The sequence below is a fragment of the Haemorhous mexicanus genome, chromosome 8, assembly GCF_027477595.1.
Source record: "Haemorhous mexicanus isolate bHaeMex1 chromosome 8, bHaeMex1.pri, whole genome shotgun sequence".
NCBI lineage: Eukaryota > Metazoa > Chordata > Aves > Passeriformes > Fringillidae > Haemorhous > Haemorhous mexicanus.
Genome location: NC_082348.1, coordinates 5797793 through 5811326, shown reverse-complemented (window position 1 = coordinate 5811326; position 13534 = coordinate 5797793). Strand labels below are relative to the sequence as shown.

Sequence of the window (13534 nt, the reverse complement as noted above, 5' to 3'; positions counted from 1 at the left end):
GGCAGCAGCGCGGCAAGGATGCAGGGAAGCGCTCCCTCCTGCCCCGGGCGGCCAGCAGGAAGGAGAGACCAGGCTCGCAGCACATTAAAAAAGGGACGGAAACAGCCCCCGCTCCGCCCGGCTCACACCCCTCAGCCACTGCCACTCAGGCTCCGAAGGTTCCCAAGGTGTCCCCTTGTGTGTCCCCCCGTGCCATGAGGACACGCTGCGGCCGCCCGGCCCCGCGCTCTGCCCGCCCCGGCTCCCCGCTCCTGCCCCCGGGGCTCGGGTTTCCCCCTGTCCGTGCCCCGGTGACGCTGCTGTCCCCACAGGTCCGGCAGAGCCGAGCCGAGCCGAGCCGAGCGGGGCCAGCTAGACATGCTGGCCTGGCCTGGCTGAGTCCAGCCCCCGCCCTGCTGCCGGTCACGGAATCGCAGCGTGTTCGGACCCACGAGGATCATCAGCCCAGCCCCGTGTCCCTGCACAGCATCCACCCCAGCATGGAGCCGGCTCCGGAGGTGAAGAGGTATCGGCAGGGAGCGGGATGGTGTTTCCCACCTGCTGTCTCTGTGTCACTGATGGGTGTGTGGGAGGTGGGAGGAGCAGCAGATGTGCCCGTGTCCTGGGAAGGATGGGGGCTAAGGGGGAGATCTTTAGCCCCTCCACAGCCTAAGTTTAGGAATAATGAAGTTTATGACTTATGAAGATATTCTTGCAGTTTGTCTTCCTAGAGAAAACTTTTTCAACTAAAGAGGCTGCATCACCTAAAGCAGTAATGTGACTTCCCTGTGGCTGCTGTCCATGTTGCACCCAGCTCTGTTCACGGAGGAAAGAGGTTTAACCTTGTAAGCTCAGTTTTAGCTGGGAGCTGTGGCAGAACCAGCTGCCTGCAGGCATCCTGCTCCCTGGCAGACCCTGCCTCAGTCCTGCTGCTGGGTGTTGGGGTCCTGGGGTGGGCAGGACAAGCCCAGAATGTTATTTGCAAATTTTAGGATCTGGTCTGGACTTTAACCAGATTTTAGAGGAAGTCCGTTTGTTCCTGTTTCACCTTCCCAGCAACAAATGTTAATCAGTCTCAGAATCTAACCCCTGCCAGGAGAAATGGCAAAAGTGTCAGTGGAAGAGATCTTGGCATCATCTGTGCTGGTGAATGCTTGTGCTGAAGTCTGCTCAGGTCTCCTGGCAGGTCTCCTGGCATGGCTGGAAACATTTGACCTGTCAGAAATGGAATTCATGTCCAAAGCCGTTTCTCCCTGCACAGGAAAAGCCACGCTACCCTTCGGCATTTGAGTGGGAGATTTACTCTGAAAAGCACCTTGCTGGGCTCACCCAGCTGAGGGGACAAAATAACCCTCTGGGGGTTCTGATGGGCAGAGATGGAAGAGGTTGGAGGGTTGAGTGGAAATTGGAGGGACTGGCCTGCAGCCAAGCTGGAGATGATGGAGGTGGCCTCTTCCTGATGAGCTTCTGAGAGCTCTTTTCTGGGGAGAGGTGAGGTCAAGGTGGTGGAAGAGAGACACACCCCATGGACATGAGTTACATGACTTTGGCACTGAACTCAGATGAAATCAGCTGCTCTTGCAGGACTCTGGAAGTGCCTGCAAGACTTCTGGGACCTCTCAGTATTTTCTTGCCTTCATTGACCAAAGCAGTGTAGTATTTGCACATGGCCATTTCCTTGACACATGGCCAGCATGGTCCCTACATATTTGTATCTCAAAGCCCCACTGCAATCTTCCTTCTTTACTTTTCCACCTCCTGCCTTGTTTATTTCTTCACTTGGGATTTTTTCCTTGGCAGAGGAGACTATTGGGCTGGGATCTGCTGTCTCAGACTGCCTGCCCTGAGGCATTTTCTGACAGCAAAGCCTTGGTGTGTCTAAACACATTATAGAGGATATCACCCCTAAGACTTGCTGTGCATCTCGATACTGAAATGTGGTTGCCCAGGAGGTGACTCTTTGCACAGAGAGCCTCATCCCAAGCCTGTCTTTGTAGAAGTGAGGTCCTTGCTCCAATTTAAATCCCATCCTTCTGCCAGTGGCACCTCACCCCTGTTTTATGCATGAGGCACACTGTCAAAGGAAAATGAAGAAAGGAAAATGTCAGTCTGATGCCTCCAGTTGCAATGACTGGCTAATGGTTCTGCAGGGGTATGAAAACCTCCACAGCACATCTCCGACAAACACTGGAGCAGGGGCCAGTTGTGGCTGCCCCATCCCTGGAAGTGTCCAAGGCCAGCTTGGACAGGGCTTGGAGAAACCTGGGACAGTGGAAGGGTGTTCCTGCCCATAGAAGGTGATTAGAACAAGATGAGCTTTGAGGCCCCTTCCAACCAAACTCTTCTATTGACTCTAGGATTCTAGGATTCTATGGCTGTGATCAGCTACAAAGAAGTTTTGGCTTTCTCTAGTAAAAAAGAACAAAATAAATTATGGATTATCAGCAGAGGAAAGTTTGTCCTGGAGCATCTTCCCTTTGTTCTGCATTTTCAGTGCAGCTTCAAAAAAGCATACAGGTTCTTCAAATAACTGAAGTGCTATACTTTCCTTACAGGAACAGTTTCCCCAGCATGAACTTTGAAGCAGAGATTCTGACAACACCACATGATAATTCAGGTATTTGGGAGAAAAAAAGAAAAAAAGGAATTAAAGTAAAATGCTCACTCAGACTGCTAGCGCTACAAACATGTTTTCATTCTTTTGGAGTTAGAGATTGTTAAAAAAAAAAGAAAAGAAAAAGACAAAGAAGCAGGATGGTAAACTGACTGCAATTCAGGTGATTTCAGTTTATGTTAGGGTAGAGTTCAAAGTGTTGAGGATAGACATTGATATCTTTACCTCCAGTGGGGCTGGACCAGGAACACATCTGCCAAGGATATGTGGTTTTGGAAACAGCAGAGCCATTCAATTTGAGATTGCAGTGTCCTGGATGAGACAGACAGGATTCTCCTACTAGTGGTGACTAAAAGCAGGTGATAAAAATGCAAAGGCAAAAATGAGGATGAAGATATTCTGGCAAGTCCTGTACTTCATCCTCATTTCATTTAAGAGGAATAGCCAATTTTTTCCCCATTGAATGATGCCTTTTCAGCATTGATGTGAGACAGACCCAGCACATCAGGGCATCTTCTCTTTGTCCTGCCTTTGCTCCTCAGCTCTGAGCAGCTGGCCAGAGCCTGTGCCCTGGCAGCTGCCCTGTTGTTAGGATGGGACAGCAGGAAAGGGAGGCTTTGCAATAATTGCTTGGAACCCCTTGAGTAGCCCTGGGTTTTGGCTCCGAGGGAGAGATCTTTGTGTCAGTCACCCACATTTGAACAGGAGCCCAGTGAAATGTTTTGCCATCAGTTGCCCTCCTGGCCACGAGCTGCAGGTCCCAGCAGGGAATTCCCCTCCCTGGCAGCCCATTTCAGTCCCATGCTGTCCAGAGGCGCAAGTGAGATGCACAGGGTGGACTATTTTTGCTTCAGCTGCAGGTGGCAGTGTTTGTGTTGCATCACTCCTCCTGGGAGGTGTGCCAAGAGCTGCCCCCCTCAGTCACTCTGTCCAGCAAGGGCACAAGTGATGGCCACAGGTTTGGACCCACTGTGTGACTCCCTTCACCTTTTCTTTAGTTTTGCAGAAAACCCCTCCAGTTCCATCCCTTGCAAACAAAGCTCCCCACACCTGGCTAAACATTTTGGAGACATTTTCCTCAGGCTGTCCTGTAATGATGAGTCACTTAGCAAATATGCAGATGTCAAGGGGTGCCCAAGAATAATTTTTGTAACCCTGAGTGTGAACAGGTTGGAAAGTGCATCCTCTGCATCTTTTTCCCAAAGTCCTGGCTCCTGTTGGGTTAGGTTGGGTTTCTCCCATGAGGTAAGTGCTTTGACCCTTCACATGCCCCAAATCCTCTAACATGCAACCCATGTTTGTTTCCCAAGAGCTCTACATGATCCCTTCCATGAGAAGCCTCACAGCTGAGGAGTATGTGGAGGCCTTTAAGTCATTCTTGGAGCACTCAACAGAGCACCAGTGCATGGATGAGTTCAACAAGGAACAAATGCCCACCATCGTGGCTGGGTAAGGAGCACTTCCCCCATGGTGGGAAAGCCATCTGTTGTCCTGGGAGTCAGCAAAAACTTTTTTTTGGGGCAGGAATGAACTTTAAATGCTTTTCAGTTTTAAGTCCCTTACTAGTGGTTTTTAGGATATTCTGTTTAATGACTCCAGAGTATGTGCTGTTTCAATTAATACACTGTGCTGCCTCAGCTTATGTTAAGGAAAGACTCAAGACCTCATTCTCATGTCCATCTCTTCTTATTAGCTGATTTTCTGAGGATTAAAGAAGTTAGGTATTTTCGGTTTTGTGTTTTTTTTTTTTTTTTTTTTTTTTTTTTTTTTTTTTTTTCCCCTGAAAGAAAGCTCTCTTGTGCTCTCTCCCTGCTTTTGGGACTTCATCACATCCATCCAAACAGAAACACATCTCTCTCTCTCCTCGTGGCTAATTTGTGGTTTTCCCAATCCCCTAAGACCTCCTTATTTCTATCCTAAGTGGATTTGCATTGCTTAAGTACCAAATGATAATCAGTTTTGTAAAGTATTGATGTAATATCTTAAGGCTGGATAACTGCAGACAGCTTCAGAGCAGCCTAGATCCAAAGCACAAGAAAGTCCTTTTAAATCTGGGTAATTTTTGGATGTTATAGGAACTGTATTTTTCTCCACTGAGAAGAAAATGTTAGGCAGGCAAATTTTTATTGTACAGATCAGATATATATAAAAATAAACAATAAAATAATAATCATTAAAGATTATGTTAAGAAATTTTAATTGTGAATTTAAATCATGGACCAAATTGTGGCTTTCTATGATGGTGATTTTGGGTTTGTCAAAGGATCTTGAACCTCTTTAGGCCTAAGGCCCCTGGACTTGCTCACACCCTTCAGGATTTGCTACTCATCCCACTCCTGTGGAATCATTACTGTGGTGCCTCCTGAGACTGTGCTTGGGAAACTCAATCCCTTGGCTGTTGTTAAATGTTCTGCTAGGAAACATGCGACTGGAATCTTTTAATAAGCAATTTTTCTAAGGTAAAAATTATTGAAGATTCACATTTCCTTCCAATTTCAATCCAAGGTTAATGCTGATAAGAGATGATTGCCAGTCTCATGGATAGCCTAATGGTTTTGCTTTTTCTGGGTATTTATATCCAATATTTCCTTCTGAGGCTGCTGAGGTTTTTCCCAGCTCACATTGTCCCTGCTTTCCCAGCAGTGCCATCCCAGTCAGGAACAGCCCCTTTGCCCTAGGCTTCCCAAAGGCTCTTTTTGCCAGCCACAGCCTGAAGAAATCTCCTTGGCAAAGGGTGAGAAAGTCTGCACCGTGGTGCCTACTGTACTTTGAAATATGAGCTGGCTGAGCCATGCTGGTTATCACCAGGTTCAAAAGGAGTGATCAAATTTCTGTCCCAATTCACGTGGGCCTAACATGAAAATTTCCAGGCTGACGTGTCATCCCAGCTGTAAGAATGAAAAGATGAAGTGGTGTGACACAGTGTGGTTAAGTAATTCTATTTATATGTCTATATGTGTATATGTGTGTTTATCCTTTCAGTCTGGGCACTGGAAAATCAACCCTCAGCGTCCTGGGAGTTGGGAGTGGCACAGGTGAGGAGTGTGGGGATGGGGCACGGGGAGACCTGTGGGCAGCAGAGGAGATGCTGGAAAATTGGGCACTGAGGAGTACTCAGACATTAATGGCAGATATTAATTCATTTCCCACTGAAGCACAGAAGGGCAGAAGAGTGGAGCTGGGATAAGAGAAGTGCTCCTTCCCTTCCTTCCCTCTCCATCTCCCTTCTGAAACACTGCAGCTCAGATCTTTCTGGGCAGTGAGAAATCTGTGATTTTAGCTTAGTTTCTGCCTCTTGGTGACTCTCACCTGACTTCATTTACCTCAAAGCAAGGACTCCTCCTTCTGGCTAGGTACAAGAGCATCTTCAAAACTTGTTGCAGAGAATTAGAGACATTGGAGAGGTTCTTTCCACCCAAAATCCTGCCTTAGACTATCCCCCCTGAAGGGATGTCTCCTTTTGCTTTGCTTTTAGGGATCCCAGAGGCCAAGGCTGGGCAGTGCCCTGCTCTCAGGGGCAAAACCAGCTGGCCACAACCATTAGCTGATGCAAAGCTGCATCAGCTTTTTCAAGATATGTTTCTTTGTTACTGCTGTGTTTTTACCCAGTGATAAGTAGGGTTTAACTGCAAATGATATTTTTCCCCAGAGAGAAACCTATCCTTTGGAAAAATAGCTTTAAAGTTGTTCTAAATGCATTTGTGTTTAAAAAAAGCCAAAACAACAAAACAAAAAAGTGGTGAAACAGCCAACTTTGCTCCTAGGGAACCTGGGAGAAAATAAAGAGTAGAGAAAAGAAGCAGTGGTTTGATTTGTCAGAGTTTACTTCTGCTTTGAAAAGTATTTTCAGCTGAATTTTAAGTGCTAATACTTTCAAATGAAAGCATTTTTCTCACTTTTTTTGGTTTTGTTTTCCTGAGTAAGAGAAAATTAGCATCTGATTGTTTTCCCCAACTGGGAATATATTGGAGCATATGAGAAACCAAGCAGGAAGAAAAGATTCAGTTCTCAATTACCCTCTATTTTCATTAAGTAATATAAAACAGAAATTCTGACTCCACAAAAGCACAGGGGGGAAATGAACTTTTAGCATCGTCCTTAATTTTCCTTAGGTCCTCTTCAGAGGAGGTTTTAATGGAAAAATAAACCCTCTAAAATTTCCTGTGTTTCCTGGGTGAATGCCCCTCACAGATGCCAGGACAGGGGTCCAGACCTGCACCCAGGTCTGCAAGAGCTGGGGCTGGGCAGGGAGTGAGCTGGGATGGCACCAAGTAAAAGGTTATATCTGATCCCTGACCTTTTCAGAGGTGGACTCTGGTTTCACAGAGCCCCCAGAATTAGTTTAGTTGATGAAAATATTAATGGGGATTAGTGGCTGACTCCACATCCTGAAAGCCTCTGTTGTGCTCCAAATCACGTTTTTTCACTCACCCCATGTTTCCTCATGGCTGGTTGAACTCTGAGCTGGAACTTTCCAGTTGCAGAGAGGTTTCAGTCCTGTCCCAGCCTTGCTGTGGTCAGTGCTGGGGGGTTGTTGCTGGCAGGGAAAGCTGCAGCAGATAAATTCCTGCCCTAGAGTGCTGTTATTTTACTGCTTGTTTTTACAGACACCCTGGTTGAAGATGTTATTACCTGCAAACACTGGATTAAGCAATTTTACAGAGGTGGAGTGAAAAAAACTCCAAATTTAAGCAGCTTTTAAGACATCCACCTGCTGTTGGTGTACCCATTTGCCTCCATCAGTGGCTCCAGGGCATGGGGCAGCGATGCTCTGCCTCTAGCTCTGCCCCAAGCCTGCAGGCAGCTCTAAGGGCTGCTGCTCCCCAAACCAGGCCCTTACACACTGGCACCTATGACTGTCACTAATGATTCAGCTGCTTGCTATTGGGATCTGCCTTCCTGTCAGCAGTACTGGTCCCAGGACCTGCCTTCAATGGATGCAGCCTCAGCCTCCTCCCTTGAGCCTTTGGCCAGCCCTGCCCTGCTGCCACTGCATTCCTCACGGGCCTGGGGTATCTTTTTCCTCACTTCAAAAGACTCCTCCTTCCTCGCATGTCCCAGTAGTGCTGGCATGGCTGATATTTCCTTCCCTGAATTCTATGTACTGCAGCACCTGCCAAGGATGACAGCTCTTCCCGTGGCTGGTACATCAGCTGAAAGAGCAGGGAGGATGCAGGATCTCATATCAAGATCTCTCTGTGTGACATTTGCAAGGCCAGAGCTATTCTTAGGCCCCACCATCAGCTACAGACAGGATTCTTGCAGAGGTCTCATCAAGGTGGTCACATCTGCTGTTTCTTTACTTGGTTTGAAGTGATCCAGGGGGACTCATACACTTGGCATTTCTGGGAATAAGCAGCATGACCTGTAGCACCTCAGAAGAGGCTGGGAGTTTCCTAGAACAGGAAGACAGACTGCTGCTTGCTCCTCCAGAGCTTACACAGCACCAATAGCTAAATTTGCAGAGCACTTCCATACAAATATGTGAGTCTCTACCTGCATTTCCCAGATAACCATCAGTTAATTGATGCCCTGGGCTGAGGCCATGTGGACAATCCCCAGAGAGGGAAGATCCAGGATACTGCATGTCAGTGGGTCTCTTCTCTTGTGATGCAGCTCCCCAGGTCTTGGGGCTGTGTCACAGCAGCCACTGTGTCCTGTGGCAGCCCCAAAGCCATGGGCCACCCCATGCAGCTGTGTCAGCTGCCTCCCTGCTCCCATTCAGACTTTGTGGGGCTGTTGAAAACTGCTTTATGGTTATTTTTGTAAACAGTGAGCTGTGATTCTTTTGGCCTGTCTGTCCCACAACCCAGAGTATTGCCATTAGCATGTTTCTGTGCTGCTGCTTGTCTCTGCCTTGTTCTCAGGCTCCTCTACACCTCTCTGTCAGCTTGAGCAGTACAGTACCATGGCAGGAGCATCAGCAGGCTGTGCCACAGCATGAGCCACAAAGCAGAATATGCCTCACTTCTGCTGGGGGATTTCCTGGCAGGAGTGGTGGCTGGTGCAACCTTCCACTGCATTTACCTGCTTTCTAAAGTAGTGAATTTGTGTTTATTGAATAGGTGAGCAGGATTTGAAAATGATCAGGATACTGCAGGCTGTGCACCCAGGGGTCTTTATTGACAATGAGATTGTGGAGCCCAACCCACAGCACGTGGCAGCTTACAAAGGTAAGGCTACACCTGCTGCCTGGGTTATAGCAAGGACCATCCATTTGAATGATGAGTTTTTCTGCTATTTTATGAAATTCAGGGTTTTCTTCTGCTTTTTGAAACAGAGCTGGTGAATCAAGCTCCAGACCTGCAGAATGTTTCTTTTATTTGGCACCAGCTCACTTCCTTGGAGTATGAACAGCAGGTGAAGGAGAAAGGCATACATAAGAAATTTGATTTCATCCATATGATCCAGGTAATGGCCATTTCTTTAACACAGGGCTATTGGATTTAACTACCCCCTTCAGTTCGGCTCTATGCTTGAATTTATGACCAGAGCTGAGCACTGCTCTCCCATAGCAATTCTGCAGAAGCTCTACAAATACCAAAGCTGGCAATGCTCAGTGCTGTGAGGCGTCCCTAAATGGGCATGTGGAATCAGGAAAGGCTGGGAAGCATCTGGAACAGAATTTAAAACACCTCTAAGAGAAAGAGTTTAAGCCTTTGGAGGGTCATTGCACTGTGGAGGAGGAATAATGGCTGTGTGTCACTGTCTCTTCTAGATGCTGTACCGTGTGGAGGATATTCCTAGTACTATCAAGTTTTTCCACAGCTGCCTTGACCATCATGGTAAACTCCTGATCATAATTTTGTCAGGTAAGGGAGACCTTGTATTTTTTCCTCCATTGCTGGAGTTTTGAAGAGATTTGAAGTTTGAGAGGCACAAATATTAATCTGGTGATGTCAGTGGTGCTCATTCTATAGTAAATTACTAAAACAAATGCTGGATTTCATATGGAGAATGCAATCTTGGGCTTAGCCTTGGGCCCCAGTGTCTGATGGGGCCACTTAGGCACAGCCTCTGTGCTCTTGCTTCCCTGCTTATGGAATTGATGTAGTAGAGGGAAGTGTGGCTGTCCATGAATGAGGGTCCATCCTTTCTCATGGTGAAATCAGCACTGGAAAAACACAGCCTGAGCTCTGGGTGGACTCAGGGCTCTGTGTACAGCAATGACCCAGAGCCCAGAAGGACAGCAGATGCTGCTGAGGGCTGCAGGCTTTATGGCAGGACAGGAAAAAAGAGGCACAGCACGATGGCACTTCTTAAAAGAATAGAGTGTTTCATCCCTTATGCCATTCATGAATCCCCAGCCTACAGTGTGGTGGAAAAAGCACAAATTCACATGCTCCCCATAAAAATTGTTTCTCACATTGCCTGTAGGCTGTTTCCCTTGCTGTGTTTTTGAGGTATGTATTGTTCAATGAGCACCTATAATTGAGGTTTGCTGTGTGAAAACATCTGCACTGCTTTGGCCAAGGCACAGTTAAGAGGTAGCACGGGATGTTCAGGCTCAGCACATTGGTACCTCTGTGTGTACCCTTCCTTCTGGGCAAATTCAGTGCTGGAGACATCTCCTAGGAGCTTCCTTCAAACAGGACAGTTCTGGAGGGAGGGCTGAGGGAAGCCAGGGTTTTATGAGGTGCAGACATTTATGAGTAGGCTCGAGTAAAGGTAAAACTCTCCTCCTGCCCCGTCAAGGGCTGGGCCAGCAGCGAGGAAGCTTTTCCAGCTCGTTTCATAGTTGATTAGCCGGTGTTTGACTGCCTCGGCTTTGCCAAAATAACCTTCCCTGGTGCCCCGGCAGACAGCAGCGGCTGGGCCAGCCTGTGGAAGAAGCACAGGGACTGCCTGCCCGCCACCGACAGCGGCCACTACATCACCTGCAGCGGCATCACGGAGGTGCTGCAGAGCCTGGGAGTGCAGCACCGCGTCTACGAGCTCCCGTCGGGCTGGGACATCACCGAGTGCTTCACCGAGGGGGACGCGGTGGGCGGCCGCATGATGGATTTCCTGACGGGGACAAAGAATTTCCTGGGCACGGCCCCGCCCGCGCTGCGGCGGCGGCTGCGGGCGGCCCTGTGCCAGCCCGAGTGCAGCAGCACCAGGGACGGCAGGGTCATCTTCAGCAACAACCTCAGCATGATCGTCGTGGAGTCCTAGAGCCCGCAGCCCGCCTGGACTTGTTTTTAACACTGTGATTTCAGTGGGACTTGCGCTTTTGTGGCCAGCACGTTTGCACAGGCACGGACGGGTCTGCGCGGCCTGGGCCGCTGTGAGGGTGGCGGCCCCTGTGCTGGCCAGGCACAGAGCTGCTGCTCCCGTGGGTGCCACCGGTGCCTTCTGCCCCGTCTGGGTCACCAGAAACGGATGCCTTGTGAAGGCTGGCCTAGAGCAGAGGCTAGACAGTTAAAGAATAAAGTAGGGATTTATTAAAAGGTCTCAATGGATCCACCTTGGGCAGCACAAGAGCCCAGGCAGGGCTACACCCAAGATGAACCAGAATGGTCACAAAATGGGAGATCAGTCACGGGATCTCTCACTTTATCAGTTCTGCTCCATTTGCACCTTGCAGTTCATTGTCCAATTCCAGCTTTAGCCCATGCAGTCCCATCCTTCTTGTTTTTCTCTCTTCAGCCCACGTTGTTTGTGCTCTTGGGCCTGAGATTTGGATCATTTGTCCTTGGTGCCCAGCTACAGAAGAAATTGTTTTGTCTCCCTACTCTGTGAAGAGAGCTTACTATCCCCTAATATGAAGCTCAAAAGTACACACTAAAGCAGCACAGAATTTGAAAAATATAAGAGCTAAAACCTGAGGCATCACCAGGACAAAACCAGCAAATGTCCCTGCTGCTTTGCACCCAGGTAATGGCACTGCACCCAGGCCTGAGCTGCAAGTTGCTCTGCATTAGGCTATTTCACGTGGTTTTATTGGCATAGACATTTACTGCCCCAAGTCTCTCAGCATCTCACAATATAGACATGTCTTAAAAATTTATCAGCCTTTTTGTTTGGAGAATATTTTGGAACCCAGGATGATACTTGCCCTGTGCTCTTTCAGGCAGATATTAATTTTGTTACTTTCTTACTACTGTTTGTCTCCATATAAAATAAAAGCAATCTTAAAACAAAAAATCACATCTGGTTCTGCGCATGTGGGATTATGGAAAATGAAGAGCAAAGAGGTCATTGAGTTAAAAACCAAAAAATATGCAAAGTACCGTTTTATGGAAGGCATTAAGGGTTTTTTGTAAGTGAGAAAGATGAGCCTGAGGATTTGGAAGAGCCGGGAGAGAGCTGCAGCTTGTCCTTGTGCTGCAGCCCTGGGAGGCAGCTTGGCTCTCTTGGAGCAGCATCACTGCAGCACAGCACCACAGCACTAAAATGTGGTGTAATGTTAATATAGGTAAATTAAGACTGTTTCCCTCCTTCAGAGGGCTGAAGGAGGTGTTGCCAGGGCAGCCAGCTCCAAAGGGAGATGCCACTCAGGATGCCAGTGAGGTTTGGTTCTGCATTTGGCACCGTGGTGCTGTGCAGACCTTGGACTGAGCACATGGGGAAGCTGCCTGCAGTGCCAGCAGCCTCATTGCAAACAGCTCCAAGGAGGGAAAACCCAGCTCAGGTGGGAAATACCTGCAGGCACAGAAGCCATCTATCTCTATGTCTGATTTTTCCATGCTTAAGCTGGGTAGGACACACCTGTGTGCACCTGGAGGGGCTCAGGTGGATATGTGGTGTGGGTCAAACGGCTTCTTCCAGCACCATGAACACGCGGGTCGTCACACTGGATTGCAAGACATTCCATGTCACTGTCACCCAGAGTCCTGCTGATCCTGCTAAAACTGTCCCACCCACCCAGCTGAATGCAGTTACTGCCAGGGGCAGCATCACCCTGAAAAGGTAATGAGCCCATGAAGTCCTTGTGTCTCCACTCTGTCCTTTGGGGGTTTTTTTGGTATTTTTTTAAGTTTGGGTTGCAGCACATCCTTTTGAAATGCAGCCATTTCTCCTGAAACTACTGTAACAGGAAAAATGAGCAAAATAATGGGAAAACAGCAGTATTATATCATCTCCCTGGCTGGACTGAGACACCCTGGCCTGCAAGTACTATTGCTGTCAGTTCCAGAAACATCAGTCAAAACTGGACAACCTCCTCCAGAGTACCCCATACCTGTGCACAAGCTTTTCCCTTTGATCCATCCTGTTGTTTATTCCACAGGCATCCCCTTTGCTGATGCTGGCTCCCAGCACTGGGCTATTGGACAGGCTCTCAGCACTGCTCCCATCAGTGCTCTCCTTCCACTATGAATTCCCATGGTTTATTTCCAGTCAGTAGTGGTGTCTCTGTCTCTACCTGGTAGATTAAGAGGAAAAACAAAAGGTACCATAAACCAGGCTTGCTTTTCAAGCTTCAAAGAAAAATCTACCTGTTAGTCTGTGCAGAAATTTGGCACAATACAGGTTTGCCCAGATCTTCCCCAGCCCAAGAGGTTTTCCACCCCTGCACAAACAGACACATTTCCAATAAGCAGATACTCAGCAAGACCCATTTGTGAGTACAAAATTTACCCACAAAATTGTAAATCAATGTGCAAATGCTCAAAAAAAAAGGAGCACTTCAAAGCAGACTGTTTAGTGACAGCTGGGGAGATGAAACAGGGCACCCCATTAAAAACACAGCTGATCAATGCTTTATATGTAATTTTTCCTTTGATTCTTCAAAAGCAAGCAGTTTATCAACAACTCTGCTTGTACACCTGGAATAAATAGCATCCTTAGTGTCCCATTTGTTTATATATTTATTCTTTGGTGAACCTGCTGTTTAATAACTATTTGTTTTGCTTTCTAAAAGACACTCTCCTCCCATGCAGAATTTCAGACTGTGCTTCCCCAGCAACAGGAGTGTGGCCACGAGAGGGCTGCAGCAGCCAGCGGAATAAATCCACC

At 47.9% G+C, this 13534-nt stretch overlaps 1 protein-coding gene across 1 annotated transcript; it reads left to right on the top strand.

Moving 5' to 3' along the window:
• Positions 1 to 327: 327 nt before the first annotated feature.
• LOC132330248 (carnosine N-methyltransferase 2-like) lies at positions 328 to 11709 on the top strand. The gene is made up of 8 exons (XM_059852319.1): positions 328 to 505; positions 2535 to 2596; positions 3904 to 4042; positions 5576 to 5628; positions 8659 to 8766; positions 8874 to 9004; positions 9312 to 9405; positions 10395 to 11709. Exons 1-8 carry the CDS (start codon positions 480 to 482, stop codon positions 10748 to 10750), a joined length of 969 nt encoding a protein of 322 aa, XP_059708302.1. The 5' UTR covers positions 328 to 479; the 3' UTR covers positions 10751 to 11709.
• The last annotated feature ends 1825 nt before the right edge of the window (positions 11710 to 13534 follow it).

Excerpts from the sequence above, each read along its gene's own strand:
- LOC132330248 (XM_059852319.1), top strand. The coding sequence starts at position 480 with ATGGAGCCGGCTCCGGAGGTGAAGAG. Across the intron at positions 9,005-9,311 it reads ATTTCATCCATATGATCCAG|ATGCTGTACCGTGTGGAGGA; the intron begins GTAATGGCCATT and ends TGTCTCTTCTAG. Across the intron at positions 9,406-10,394 it reads CCTGATCATAATTTTGTCAG|ACAGCAGCGGCTGGGCCAGC; the intron begins GTAAGGGAGACC and ends GTGCCCCGGCAG.